The sequence below is a fragment of the Anastrepha obliqua genome, chromosome 4 (genome assembly GCF_027943255.1).
Source record: "Anastrepha obliqua isolate idAnaObli1 chromosome 4, idAnaObli1_1.0, whole genome shotgun sequence".
In the NCBI taxonomy this organism is placed as follows: Eukaryota; Metazoa; Arthropoda; class Insecta; order Diptera; family Tephritidae; genus Anastrepha; species Anastrepha obliqua.
The window spans coordinates 47,928,844-47,941,875 of NC_072895.1; the positions used below are offsets into that span (position 1 = coordinate 47,928,844).

At 36.0% G+C, this 13,032-nt stretch overlaps 2 protein-coding genes across 5 annotated transcripts in view; both read right to left on the minus strand.

Annotated features, from left to right (window-relative positions):
* The window catches only part of LOC129246367 (GTPase-GDP dissociation stimulator vimar), a 49,784-nt gene that overhangs the window by 24,778 nt on the left and 11,974 nt on the right, over positions 1 to 13,032 (minus strand). The window lies entirely within an intron of this gene.
* Positions 1,095 to 7,522, minus strand: LOC129246368 (dnaJ homolog subfamily B member 12). Of its 4 annotated transcripts, none has more exons than XM_054885127.1 (4): positions 7,445 to 7,522; positions 5,786 to 6,758; positions 1,786 to 1,949; positions 1,095 to 1,538 (listed from the first exon to the last, which is right to left on the minus strand). In XM_054885127.1, exons 2-4 carry the CDS (start codon positions 6,700 to 6,702, stop codon positions 1,411 to 1,413), a joined length of 1,209 nt encoding a protein of 402 aa, XP_054741102.1. In that variant the 5' UTR covers positions 6,703 to 6,758; positions 7,445 to 7,522; the 3' UTR covers positions 1,095 to 1,410. The 4 variants fall into 4 exon arrangements, with proteins under 4 accessions (XP_054741102.1, XP_054741100.1, XP_054741101.1 ...); XM_054885125.1 differs by lacking the exon at positions 7,445 to 7,522 and adding an exon at positions 7,319 to 7,435 and having other exon boundaries at positions 5,786 to 7,239; XM_054885126.1 differs by lacking the exon at positions 7,445 to 7,522 and adding an exon at positions 7,110 to 7,435.

The window sequence follows — 13,032 nt, forward strand, 5'->3', positions numbered from 1 at the left end:
CTGGCACTAAGCTATCACCACATTTTTCTCTTATTGCAAAACTTTCTGACTGATAAGAAATTTGGTATTAAGTGAAGATTGTGAAAATCGATTACTAGAGTTTTTCGGCAATAAGGACCAAGACTTCTATGAGAGAGGCATTATGAAGCTACCTTTAAAATGTCAACAAATTTTACAACAATTGTACGGTGCATATTTGACCCAAATCGAACAATCCGAAACATCTTAAATCAAGTTTTGAGTTTTAAATAATAATGTATTTCCCCCCCGCAAACTAATATTATTTTCGACGAGATAGAAATAGCGCAGCGAATAAATATCCAGCGGTTACGTTGGCTGGGTCATGTCGTACGAATGGATACAAACGCCCCGGCTCTGAAAGTATTCGATGCGGTACCAGCTGGTGGTAGTAGAGGAAGAGGAAGGCCTCCTCTGCGTTGGAAAGATCAGGTGGGGAAGAACTTGGCTTCACTTGGTGTGTCCAACTGGCGAAGGTTAATACGAGGAAGAAACGACTGGTGCGTTTTGTTTAACTCCGCCAAAATCGCATAAGCGGTTATCGCGTCAATTAAGAAGACGAAGAAGTATATTATTTTCACTGGGGTTATGTAAAGTTGTATGCCTACGCCATTAAACCAGAAACAATTCAACGCTTGGAGACCAACATTCGACGCGCTATTGCAGAAGAGGGGCATCCCGCGTGAGTTCTTTGCTACAATTGTTAATTCGACAAAAGCAAATTTTTTTAACCAATTGGAGAGGAGTGAAAATACTTTATTTATTCGTTAATTGCATCGACATTTTACATTTTCAGTGCATCTATGTATAAAGTTATGAATGCTAATTGATTGAATTTTTATTGTACGTATATTTTTACTGTGTATACAATTTAGTTGTTGTTTTTTTAATTTTGGTTGAGTGTAACCAAATCCATCAGGATCAAAATGATTTTATTCTATGTCTGTTGCTATATACTGTATGAATGTATCATAAATCCTGCAGAGCAGTTGACTGCATATTCAGAGGCTTATTTATTATGAATTCAGATCAAATTGTCGCATAATCGTTGAATGAAGCTCTTAAAGCCGAGATAATTATGTTCATTTATTTATTTATTTTGTGTATAATTAAATATATATATATCGGTATGCATTACACGACATATGCCAATACTGTAAGTTAATACGATTCACAACAATTTTAATGAGTACGCAGCATATGTTTGTACATATTTACATACGCGTGATTGTATATGTTTATGTATGTTTCTATTAATCGTTGTTTCTCCTTCAAAATCAAAAGCGATTCACTTCTTCAACTCCAATAATTATAATTCGAGTAATCATCTACACAAATCCAATGTGCTCGTTTCAATTCAATATTTGCCCTGGTGCAGACGTGAGTACCCTTTTAGTAGAGTGAGTAACGTGTTATGCCAATTTTCGATAGCTTTTCACACGAAGGCATTTTCAACGCCTGAGCTTGTGCGAACTTCATGCTGCTGCCAAAACTGCGTGCACGTGCCATCATGCCTTCACCTACATACGTCCCGCCGTACAGTACACATACAAGCATCCCAGCCACCGCAAGAGCAGTGTCGAAAGTCCAGTGATTGCGGAAGTGAAATGAAATTAAAATCGGTCGTATAAATGCCGGCAAGAAGGTTGGTTATTATGTGAGGGTAGCATATGCAGCACACAACCAAGAAGTAGAAGGAAAGTTTGTATTTTATTGTTACTTATATTTATTCGTCTGGGTGGGTCATAAATATTTATGATTACTTACGGTAGCTGCGCTCGCGATAACAGTTCTGTTTCATCGTATAGATGAAATCTTCCTCTACGGAGTTTTCTAAACGTCCCAGTGAGCCCTGATAATCGGTTTCGAAGCTTGACTTCACGTAATATGGCACGGAAAGGTGTTGCGTCTCCCGCAGTATGGGATATTTGCTAATAGAACGTACATTTGTTTGGTTGTATGTATGTGACACCAGTATATGCATTCGTTGAAATGGTGGTAACAAAGGTGGTTGTTTGTATGTTAGCGACGAAGAATATTTTTGTTAGTTGAATTTTACTTAATACTTCAGATATGTGTACATATAAAACCCAATAAGAGAAAAAAATAAAAATAAGAAAAAAAAGAATGCCCTTGGTAAGAAGGTACATGCATAAGTATTTATACATACATATGTACATACCCACCACCGAACGTTCCCTCCCAGGCTAAATAGAACACAAAAGAGAATATTGAAGAACGCGGGAAAGCCAAAACATTCGTACGCCAACGACAGGTGACAGCTGGCCAGCGGTTTGGCAGAGGCATTAATTTTAAATTTTGTATGCATCTACTCGTACCTCAGCTGTCCCCAGGTGCGCAATGTGCGGAATTCACAAATCAATTTGAAGACAATGTGCAAGTACACACGCACTTTCACAACGAATTGTTTGGTCAATAAGAGCGTGAATGCAACAGCATTTACAGGGTGGGATAAAAAAATAGTCGACAGTTTTCGTAATGCTTTACCGGTGTATAAGCTTAAATCCGCTGATTGCTCGTAGATGGCGTTAGTGAGCATATCAAGTTACCATAGAAATGCCATATTTTTTTTTGCATGGGTTCGACACCTGTTTACATCAATCACTGCACATCATCAGTGATTTCATACAGCAACACACTTTTTTCCTTGCGTAATCATGTCTAATTTTGTGCCAAAAAAAGAGCATATGCGGGAAGCTCTACTTTTTTGCTTTAATTTGAAGAAATCGGCTGCCGAATCGCATCGAATGCTTGTGGAGGCCTATGGTGACAGTGCATTATCGGAAACAACTTGCAGAGACTGGTTTCGTCGGTTCAAAGACGGCCATTTTGACTTGAGTGACAAGAAGCGTGAAAATCGGCCCAGAAAAGTTGAGGACCATGAATGGGAAAAGGTGGGAAAGGTCCAAAAAGTCGGAAAATGTGTACCCCATGAATTGAACGATAGACAGATGGAGCGACGCCAAAACACGTGCGAAATCTTGCTGGCTAGGCATAAAAGAAAGTCGTTCCTGCATCTTGTGGTGACTAGCGATGAAAAGTGGATATACTTTGAGAATCCTAAACGAAAAAAATCATGGGTCGATCCCGGCCAACCATCAACTTCTTCATCAAGACCTAATCGCTTTGGACGCAAGACGATGCTGTGCGTTTGGTGGGATCAGCAGGGTGTCGTTTACTATGAGCTGTTCAAACCTGGTGAAACTGTTAATTCTCATCGCTACCACCAACAACTCATCAAATTGCGCCGTACTTTGCGTGAAAAAGGCCTCGTTATGAACAAAGACATGAGAAGCTGATTTTCCTCCACGACAACGCCCCATCGCACACGTCAAGAATGGTCCAAAACTACTTGGAGACAATCAATTGGGAGGTGCTACCTCATCCCGCTTATTCACCAGACCTGGCCCCTTCGGACTATCATCTGTTTTCATCGATGGGTCACGCGCTCGCCGAACAGCACTTCGATTCGTACGAAGACGTCCGGAAATGGCTTGACGAGTGGTTCGCCTCGAAAGATGAAGAATTCTTTTGGCGTGGTATACACAAATTGCCCGAGAGATGGGAAAAATGTATAGCTAGCGAGGGCAAATACTTTGAATAAATTATTTTTTTGCTTTCTATAAAAAAAAATGGTTTTTTTTTACTAAAAAACAGCGGATTTAAGCTTATACACCTGTAAAAGCAAAATAATATGCATACACCCCGCGAAAATATATAGCCACTAAAAAATTTTACGATTTAATTTAAATAATTTTGTTATGATACAAGAGTATAGTTCATTCCATAATAAAAACCATATTAATCGAAATGCACTTGTGGAACAACATCAAGACGCACACCACAAATAGGAGGAGGACGAACTCCCAAAAAGGGCATCAATTTTTTGACAGAATTTACAAAAACAAAATGGGTACGCAGTCTTATAACCTATTAAATTTTAGTACAATAAGACGCAAGATTGAAGAAGCTCAAAATCCTCGTTAAGTTTTGATAATTTGTTTTCCCGACGATGGATTCTCGTAGATGGATTTATGTAGAAAATGCGCAACATGTCGAGGAAGAAAATTATAAAAAAGTCACGGGATTTTCTAGCAATTTCAAACTTGCACATCATTATATTAAAATTGAATGAGTTATAAAACTGGGTAACCATCTTAATTCTGATTAAAAGGTTTGAAATTTTAATGGAGATTTGTCCATTTTCCAAAATTTTTGTTTAGTTTGAAATTTAGATTTATCGGGGAGATTCTGTAATTCACTTATATTACATACCCCTGTATGGTTTTCGTTAGACAATGAGCAATACTTTTAATAAAAAAAAAACAATAATGAGCATTAAAAATAAACAGAACTAGTGGAAACTGGTCGAAATGTGGCGTTGAGATATACCTATGCGTGACACATCGGCTAGTAATCTGAAAGTCGGAAATTAGATCCTGTCACAGTCTTGTATTAGACACCTCTCCACTTTATTGAAGTTGAGGGCTTCAAAACTACTTTAAAAAAGACAAAAGTTAGCAGAATATACAAGTCACAGGGAACGAACTAAAACTATCCAAGATGTAGTATAACAGCATTAGAGGACAACGAATAATATAATTTACAATTTATAATGTTTTGAATGCATCACATTTCCAAACGTTTATTCGCTACTTTCAGAGTACGGAATTCATACAATTACTCTCTAAGAAAAAAATAATTCGTCAAATGCTCATCTACACCTTACACTTTATAATCAGAATTTTTAGAAAGAATTCGGTTATGCAGTTTTCGAAAGTTCAACACTCATTTTATATGCAGAAAAATACCAAATACCGTCAGCAGAAAAAAATTGCCAAAAATCAACGTGTTTTTTGAGCGACTTCAAGCTCACATTTTGCATTAAATATAAACTTATTTTATATATAACTTTAAATAAATTTATTTTATATATAATTTTTAATAAAGTAATACTAAAATTGAAAGGGCTATAAAACTGCATACCCAGAAATTTTCTAAATATTCTGAATAAAAAGTTGATAGTTTTTTGAAATTTGTTAAATTATTGTGAACTTCGTAGAATGCCTGGAACTTTGATTTATTGAGATTTTTGTTACACACTATATTTTTATAAAAAAAAATTACGAAAAAAATTTAGAAAATTTGACGAAAATTGTAAAAAGATAAAGTGACTCAATTTTGTAAGCAGAAGTCTATTTCCGTATTTAGCTGTTGATTTGAGGATAGAAAAGGCATACTTTCGAATTAACGTATTCATGAATTGAATTTCTAATGGCTATTTTTCGTTTTCTGCCTTGATTTTTATGCTGTAAATGAGCATCGTAAACTTTCTCCTTGGAATAGTTAATCAGTTCCGCTGTTTAACATAGCACCGTTAAATCCATTCTTGCTCGCAATTGCGAGAAATATCTGCGAGGTTATCTGTTTCATTTATTTCTCCTAACAATGTAAAACAAACAGGATGAGGAAGTTCTTTTTGATTTTTTTTTACTACTTTCCTAGCTGCTTTTTCTTTAAATACCCAATTTTTTATCAGTTAGACCCTGTTTGCGCATTTAATTCTAATTTTTGTTCCATTTAACCTTGGGAAGGCAGTCAATGTACAAGCAAACAACAATTAAATTAAACTAATAAAAATGTGACCAAGGAAAGCATCGCACAAAGACAAAATTAACAAAAACAAAAGCAACAAAATCGATCAAATCAATAAGAAACGAAATAAAACGCTAAACACAAAACTCACCTCGACTGCGCCAAACTGTATACTGGATCTGATGTAAAGAACGACGAGAACATAGAAATCAAAATCAACACCAAAATCAAACCAAAAGCCAAACTTGGTTGCTGGTTACGTTCCTGTGGTTGCCGTTGATTGGCCGCTTGATAGGGGCGCCTCTGTGGGCCGCGTGCATGTGGCGGATAATTGCCAAAGAATATATTGAATAACTCCTCTGCGGTGATATCCTCGCCAAAATTCGCTTCAAAACCACCGCCACCATTGCTGTGATAGTAGTTGCCCGTAAATGGTTGGTGTTGATGATTGGCATTCAAATTTGAGCTACTGCCATGTGCTGTCAGCGTATTCGCGCCCGATGCATCGTAATCCTTGCGTCGACGTTCATCGGTGAGCACTGCCACCGCATTGCCCAACGTCTTAAAAGCTTCAGCTGCACCTGGTGCTTGATTCTTGTCGGGATGCAATTGCAATGCCAACCGCTTGTAGGCACGCTTGATCTCCGAATCTGTGGCGTCACGCGTCACTTGCAAAACCTGATAGAAGCTCTTACATTTATTAATACGCTTTACTAAATCCATTTGCTCTTTGGTGTAATCACGACTGACACCGGTATGTGTAGTGCTATTGTTTTGAGTATTTGGCCGTCGCTGACGTAGGCGTGTTGGTGATTCATTATTACTACCTCCGCTACCATTACCAGCCGATGTGCTGGCACCTGCTGAGGTTTGTTTTTTGTTTGTTTGCTGCGCTGAAGCGTTGGCAATCAACTTGGTTAGCAGCTCTTGCAATTCATATGCTTGTGAGTCTGGGCTTAGCTCTTTAGCCTTTTTTAGTAGTTTAATGGCATTATCGTAATTTCCAGTGTTGATTTCACGTAAGGCGACATTTATGTAACGTTGCGCCTCTTCTTGATTCGCATCCATTTCAGGTGTCCTTGAACTTGTTGTTGTATGTGGGGGCGTGTAAATTCCTTCAGCAGCTTGTTTGAAGAATAACACAAATTTTTTGCGCTTTATTGCTTTACGAATTTATTTTGGTAGTTTTTTGTTAAATTTTTTTTTTTTTTGGTTTTTGTTTATGTCTTGATTTGCGTAACGAAAATGTCTGAGTGAATGTACAAATACGAGCGCATATGACGAGTGTATATGTGAATGTGTATTAAATTAATTACAACAAAATACTTGAAGAGCACAGTCTATCGCTAGTAATTTACTCAGGACAGGACAGTTTGGTGCAAGCATCGATCGGGATTTTTTGATTATAAATAGAGCGTTTTGTTGTTAGCTAATAACTGTTACTCAACGTTTCAAATTTAAGAAAATAATATTACTTATAATAAACTCTTCTATTAGGCAGTACTATAGATTTTTTATTTTTAATCCTCCAGAATTTCGATTGGTTTTAACTACAAATCACAGCAATCAGATCCGGTTTGCTGTACTGAGGTATTTTCTTTTGAACTGGAACGGAAGAAATCAATTCGTAATGTGCAACAAAAACTTGCAGCAATTCCTTCTACTCCAGTGAAAGAGCACATACTTTTTGCAATAAAAAACACATACACACACAATCAACGAATCAGCAAAGAAAATGTAACAGCCGAAAATAGCCAAAGGATGTATTTAACGACATTTGTTACACGTCAAATATGTTTCTTTTACTTACATATGGATATCAAAATAATTTCAAATGAACTCAAAATTTGAATGAACTTTCAATGGAATCATGTCGCTTGAGTTGTTTTCAATGACTGAACAGGTGCGCGTTGATTCTTATACCCATACAATTAAAAATGCTTTAACTTTAGTAATACACCGAATAGGTGAGGGGGGATATGGACTACTTTAACAAGGCGCAACAATAAGGGCCAAGGTATGTCACTGATAGATGAAGATAAGATTTTGTTTACGTGCTCAAAAGAGCGCGTTTTTTGTTCTTTTTTGCTTGAAAAAGCAATACCCCTAATACCCAAGGATGATAGTTTACAAGGTTTGGCCATTCGAAGCAAAATTGTGAGAGTAACTGCCGTAGCCGAATGGGTTGATGCATGATTACCATTCTGAATTCACAGAGAGGTCGTTGGTTCGAATCTCGGTGAAAGCAAAATTAATAAAAACATTTTTCTAATAGCTTTCGCCCCTCGACAGGCAATGGCAAACCTCCGAGTGTATTTCTGCCATGAAAAAGCTCCTCATAAAAATATCTGTCGTTCGAAATCGGCTTGAAACTGTAGGTCCCTCCATTTGTGGAACAACATCAAGACGCACACCACAAATAGGAGGAGGAGCTCGGCCAAACACCTAACAGAAGTGTACGCGCCAATTATTTATTTTTTTAACTGCCACGCCATCGGAAATTTGGCAGCAGAATTCCAAGAATGATAAAAACAAGATTGCGCCCATCAGAGACTGCGTGACGTCACTTTTGCCAAGTTGTGCCGTGTTGCCAACCATTTGCTCTTCGCAATAAACTTATTGTTTTTTTAAATATCAAAATACGAAAATTTTTAAGTTGGTGTTTGTTTCTTATTTTAAATTTAAAGCTACCGAAACTATAAGTTAAAAAAAAAACTTTATTAAATAGAAGTATGTTAAAAAAGAGAAGAGAAGATTTTAGTGTTAATGAAAATTTGTTGGTTCCTATAAAATTTAATATTTTTAAAGTGTAAATTTGATTTTTTGCTCCTTTTAAGGTTATGCAAGAATTTGAAATGCTCCTCTCTCAACTCTTCTTAATATTGAAAACCTTTTTACACATTTTAAAAAGCGTTTAAATTTACTGAATGCGAATTAAAACCATAGAGGTGTAATCGTTTTTTCCGGGATTACATTCTTAGTGGGACATAGGGCATCAAGAGGTGTATTCATAGTTAAAATAAGCAACAAAATACCAGAAAATAAAATAACGACATTTTTACAAAAAGAGTACTTTATCTTGTTACATAACCTCAAATATAGCAAAAAAGTCGTTTTCTTAACAAAAAAAAACTCATAAATTAAATTGTACATAACTATAACACATTTATTTAAAAAAATAAAAATTTGGTGTTTTATTTTTTTTAAGGGGGCATTTTAGTGCATTTTTATATCCAAAGCTAGGCACCACTGACATCAACAACAACTGCAATCGCGGGCAATGCGACCAGATGTTAAAAAAAAGTAAAGCTAAATAAAATTGAGTGAGTTATTGAACTACTTTTTAAAAAAGTTATATTTTACAAAATTATAAATATTACATTTTAATTAGAACAGGCTAGAAAAATGCCATGAAGAAAGAACTAAGACTCCGAGAATAAATAACAAAAAAAAATCCTAAATCCACTTACGAAAATGGTAATCTGGCCATACTGTTGCAAAAACGACGTAACTCATTGTCAAATTCGCTGATAACTAAGTAACAGTACCACGATAGGCACCATCTCATTATTCTTTCCATCATGAGTTCAACCATCGTTGTTCTGATGGCAACGAAGTATCACGTACAGGTTGCTTCTTTGGTTTCTTTCGTATATCACCAACACAATTTCAGTTTTTTCATAAACAAACAGCTGATTTCTTCAAAATCGCTGAGAGCTGGTTAATGGTCTGTGGTTACCCACACCTCTGGATTTCATACATCTTTAAAAATTGTCATACTCAAATTATTAAGGTGGGAAAAAATATTCAAATAAATATTTTTGTTAATTTCGGTACGTCACTTCTCAGTCCGATGCATGCGAACACACTAAAAACTTGAAGGGGTAAAAACCCCTGAAATTCAAAATATCGATTTTTTAGCCTAGCTTAAAAGTGCATATTTTTAGAAATATCTTCAAGACGTTTTCAATAAAAATATCGAAATCTTTAATTAGTTTATGTTTATTTACAGACAAAGCTGTGGAGAGCGCAGAAAACTCGTTCTCACGAAAGTTGGTTCTACGTTACCAAAACGACTCGGATTTACATATATCCGGTCTAGAACTATCATTCTAACATTATTTCCAAACCATTTATAAGGAATGCTTAGCTGTTATAACAACAACAACAGCGCAGAAGGCTACTAAACCGTCTAGCGTCATCACTTTTGCTAACTTTAAACTGCAGGAAGCTACAAAGGAGGCAAGAAAACTAAAAGAAGTACACCCAAAGGAGACTAAACAACATTTGTGCTGTTTGGAAAAATAATATTGCAGTCTTGATTAATAAGTAAGTTGAAAATATTCCAAACTATAACACTTTTAAATTCTGTTATAACTTCTTTAACGTTTGTCTCGAAACCATATTTTTCAACACGGCCGGCATGGAATGATAACTAACATCATTTAACCCATTGGGTAAAAATTTGTACACATTTTCTTCAATACATTATACACGGAGTGATGTAGGACTTTTTCGATTGGGTAATTTAAAAATATTTAATAAATCTTTCTGCTACTTTCTACGGCTACGGTTTATAAAACTTTAAAAAGTCTGCATTTAGAATACTTTTTTTAGAAAAAAAATTGTGGTGCTTAACCATCACACCCTCCACGAGGGAGTGTCGTGGAAAAACTGCTTCGTTCCATTTACATTTTTTTTGTAATATATGTAGTACAAGTTTTGAAGCTCATTACAAGTACGAAACGTAAATAAAAAGATTCGTTACAAAAAAATATATTTATATTTGTAAAGGTCTAATTTTCATTCTGTCACGGTAGTCTTATCCCTTAAACATGTGTTTCTAGAATCTACATTTTGTCATATCGGCTAGACTCTTTTTAACAAATCTTGAACGATTAACTCAAAACTTTAACTGCATATTCACAAACATATTCTGCATGGAAATACAGATATGGATATTTTCGACACACTGTGTACCCTATGATCAGGAAGTACCGTGAATGTTTAAATAAAACATAACAGAGTTATATTTCAGGCAAATTTATTTCCTCTCCTTCAAAAAATGACCCGTCTGAAGCAACACACATGTGCCAACGTTTAACCCATCCCTCCATGCACCGCTGGTAGGCCGACCTTCGATGGCCTTCAGCTCCTTCGTCGTATTCTCTTTGATATCCTCTATCGACTGAAATCTCCTTCCACGAAGTGGTAACTTCAGCTTGGGAAACAAAAAGAAGTCGCACGGGGCCATATCAGGTGAATACCGTGCTTGCACGATGTTATTTATTTGGTGTTTGGTCAAATAATTCAGCACCATTTGGGCTCGGTGCGATGGCGCGTTATCATCATGCAAAATCCAAGAATTGTCGTTTGCGATGTACAGCATCTCTCAAACGCTTCAAAACGGAGAAATAATATTCTATATTGACTGCCTAGCTCGATGGAAGGTACTCATGGTGCACTACGCCAATCGAAGAAAACAGTCTTCGCGGTCAGCCCGGTACTTTTTGATCATAGGGTAAATAAAGGGTGGTTAAATTTCAAGGGCCGATGTTAAATGTGAACCACACCTAAACGTCAAGTTGTTTTCTGCATTTCATTTCACATTTTTCAATTTCAGACTAACTCAATTTGAACCATGGAGAGATACACAATCGAGCAACGCGTTAAAGTTATTCAGGCTTATTATGAAAACGGGCGTTCAAATCAAAATGCATATCGCGGACTTCGTGGGCGAATGATAATTCAAGAGTGATTGCCGAAAAACCAATGCAACCACAAAGAGTGACTGTTTGGTGTGGTTTATGAGCCGGCGGCATCATTGGGCGGTATGTTTTTGCACCGTTGGACTTCTTTCTTTGGGGTTATTTGAAAGAAAAAGTGTACGTCGATAAGCCAGCAACAATTCAAGAGCTAAAGGATAAGATAATTCGGCACATTAACGGCATAGAACTTCAATTATGTCTCAGCATCATCGAAAATTTGGACCATCGGATGGAGGTGTGACGCCGAGGCCGCGGCGGCCATTTGGCCGATATTTTGTTCCATACGTAATTGAGCCATACCAATATTATCATAATAAAGAGAAAAGACAATAATTTCCTAAAAAAATTATATTTTATTCAAAATCGATACCGGCCCTTGAAATTTAACCACCCTTTATATATAAAAGTACATAAAACAGCTTTTCTCGGAGAATTTTTATTTTTTTATAATTTTGAATTTTTTGTTTTTTAAATGCACCGGTTTTGCGAAATTCGATATTTGCAATAAATTGTGGAGTATTTTTTCTTTTAGTTTTGAACTTTTTTCAAACGGTTCCTTTTTGGAAAAATTCCATATTCAAAGAAAATGCTACATAGCTCACCTCTAAAGCCGTATTATCGCCGTTTATAGATATAATCGAAAAAAATTCTCTTCATCGTATATTAAAAACTGATTCAACTTTTCAAATAAAGATCTTTCTTGAAAAAAAGCTTTGCAGCCACCATTTTTTTATATTACTTTGAAACAAAAAATTATTTAGCCCTCGAACAGAATTGCAGCGGGATAGCGTGTAACGGGTGATAATCAGCTGATCTACTTCCATCAGAAAATTCGGTCGGTTAAACACAATTACGACGGGAGTATTCAAATGACATTTTGTGGTTACAATAAAATTAATTTTGTAGTGAAATCTTTTCATTTGCTACATTTGAGAAGCAACTCGTGGAAGCTCATTACTACAGAAACAAAACACTTCTTTCTAAATTGTTGAATATTAATAACTTGTTATTTGAATGCTGTTGCATCTAAACAAATAAATTGGCATCAAGTATTCAGAAAAGCAACCCGAAAATAGAAATAAATTTAATTATTTTGCCGTCTTAAAAATAACGGAAAGCAAGAAGTCCGCCCCCGCCAGAATTCTGTGCAATTTCAGGCTATAAAATGTGTTCTAATTTTGACCCGTTACAGTTTATTACATGGACAATATTCTTACAGTAGTACATTTTTAGAGTTTGGATTTATTTTATTGTCCTAGAGAAACATCCCAAAATATTCAAATTTTTCCACCGCTACAGTGGCCTAACCCCTTAAGATAAGGAACATGAAAAGGAACATGTATATATTCTAAGCAAAAAGTTTTACTTTTAAACCGGTTTATTTTTTATGTACGAAGTTAACGTTTGCCCTGGCACCACAGTGGCCTCGCTAGCTCCATGCTGCTTCTCGTTATGAAATTATTTCAAACTTTTTTTTGACCAATCTTCAATTCGTGGGCAATGGAATAAGTATTCACATGCCGGTCCTAACAAAGAACTTCCATAATTTTATCAACACTTGCCCCTCTGTGTCGCCTTTTCACCTTGCGTCATAGGTATTAATATGTCAGTACTCTAAGGAATGATCGAA

Coding starts and splice junctions, on each gene's coding strand:
- LOC129246368 (XM_054885127.1), bottom strand. CDS start 6,702: ATGGATGCGAATCAAGAAGAGGCGCAACGTTACATAAATGTCGCCTTA. Junction 1,950..5,785: donor TACAGTTTGGCGCAGTCGAG/GTGAGTTTTGTG, acceptor ACGTTCTATTAG/CAAATATCCCATACTGCGGG. Junction 1,539..1,785: donor TTATCGCGAGCGCAGCTACC/GTAAGTAATCAT, acceptor GGACGTATGTAG/GTGAAGGCATGATGGCACGT.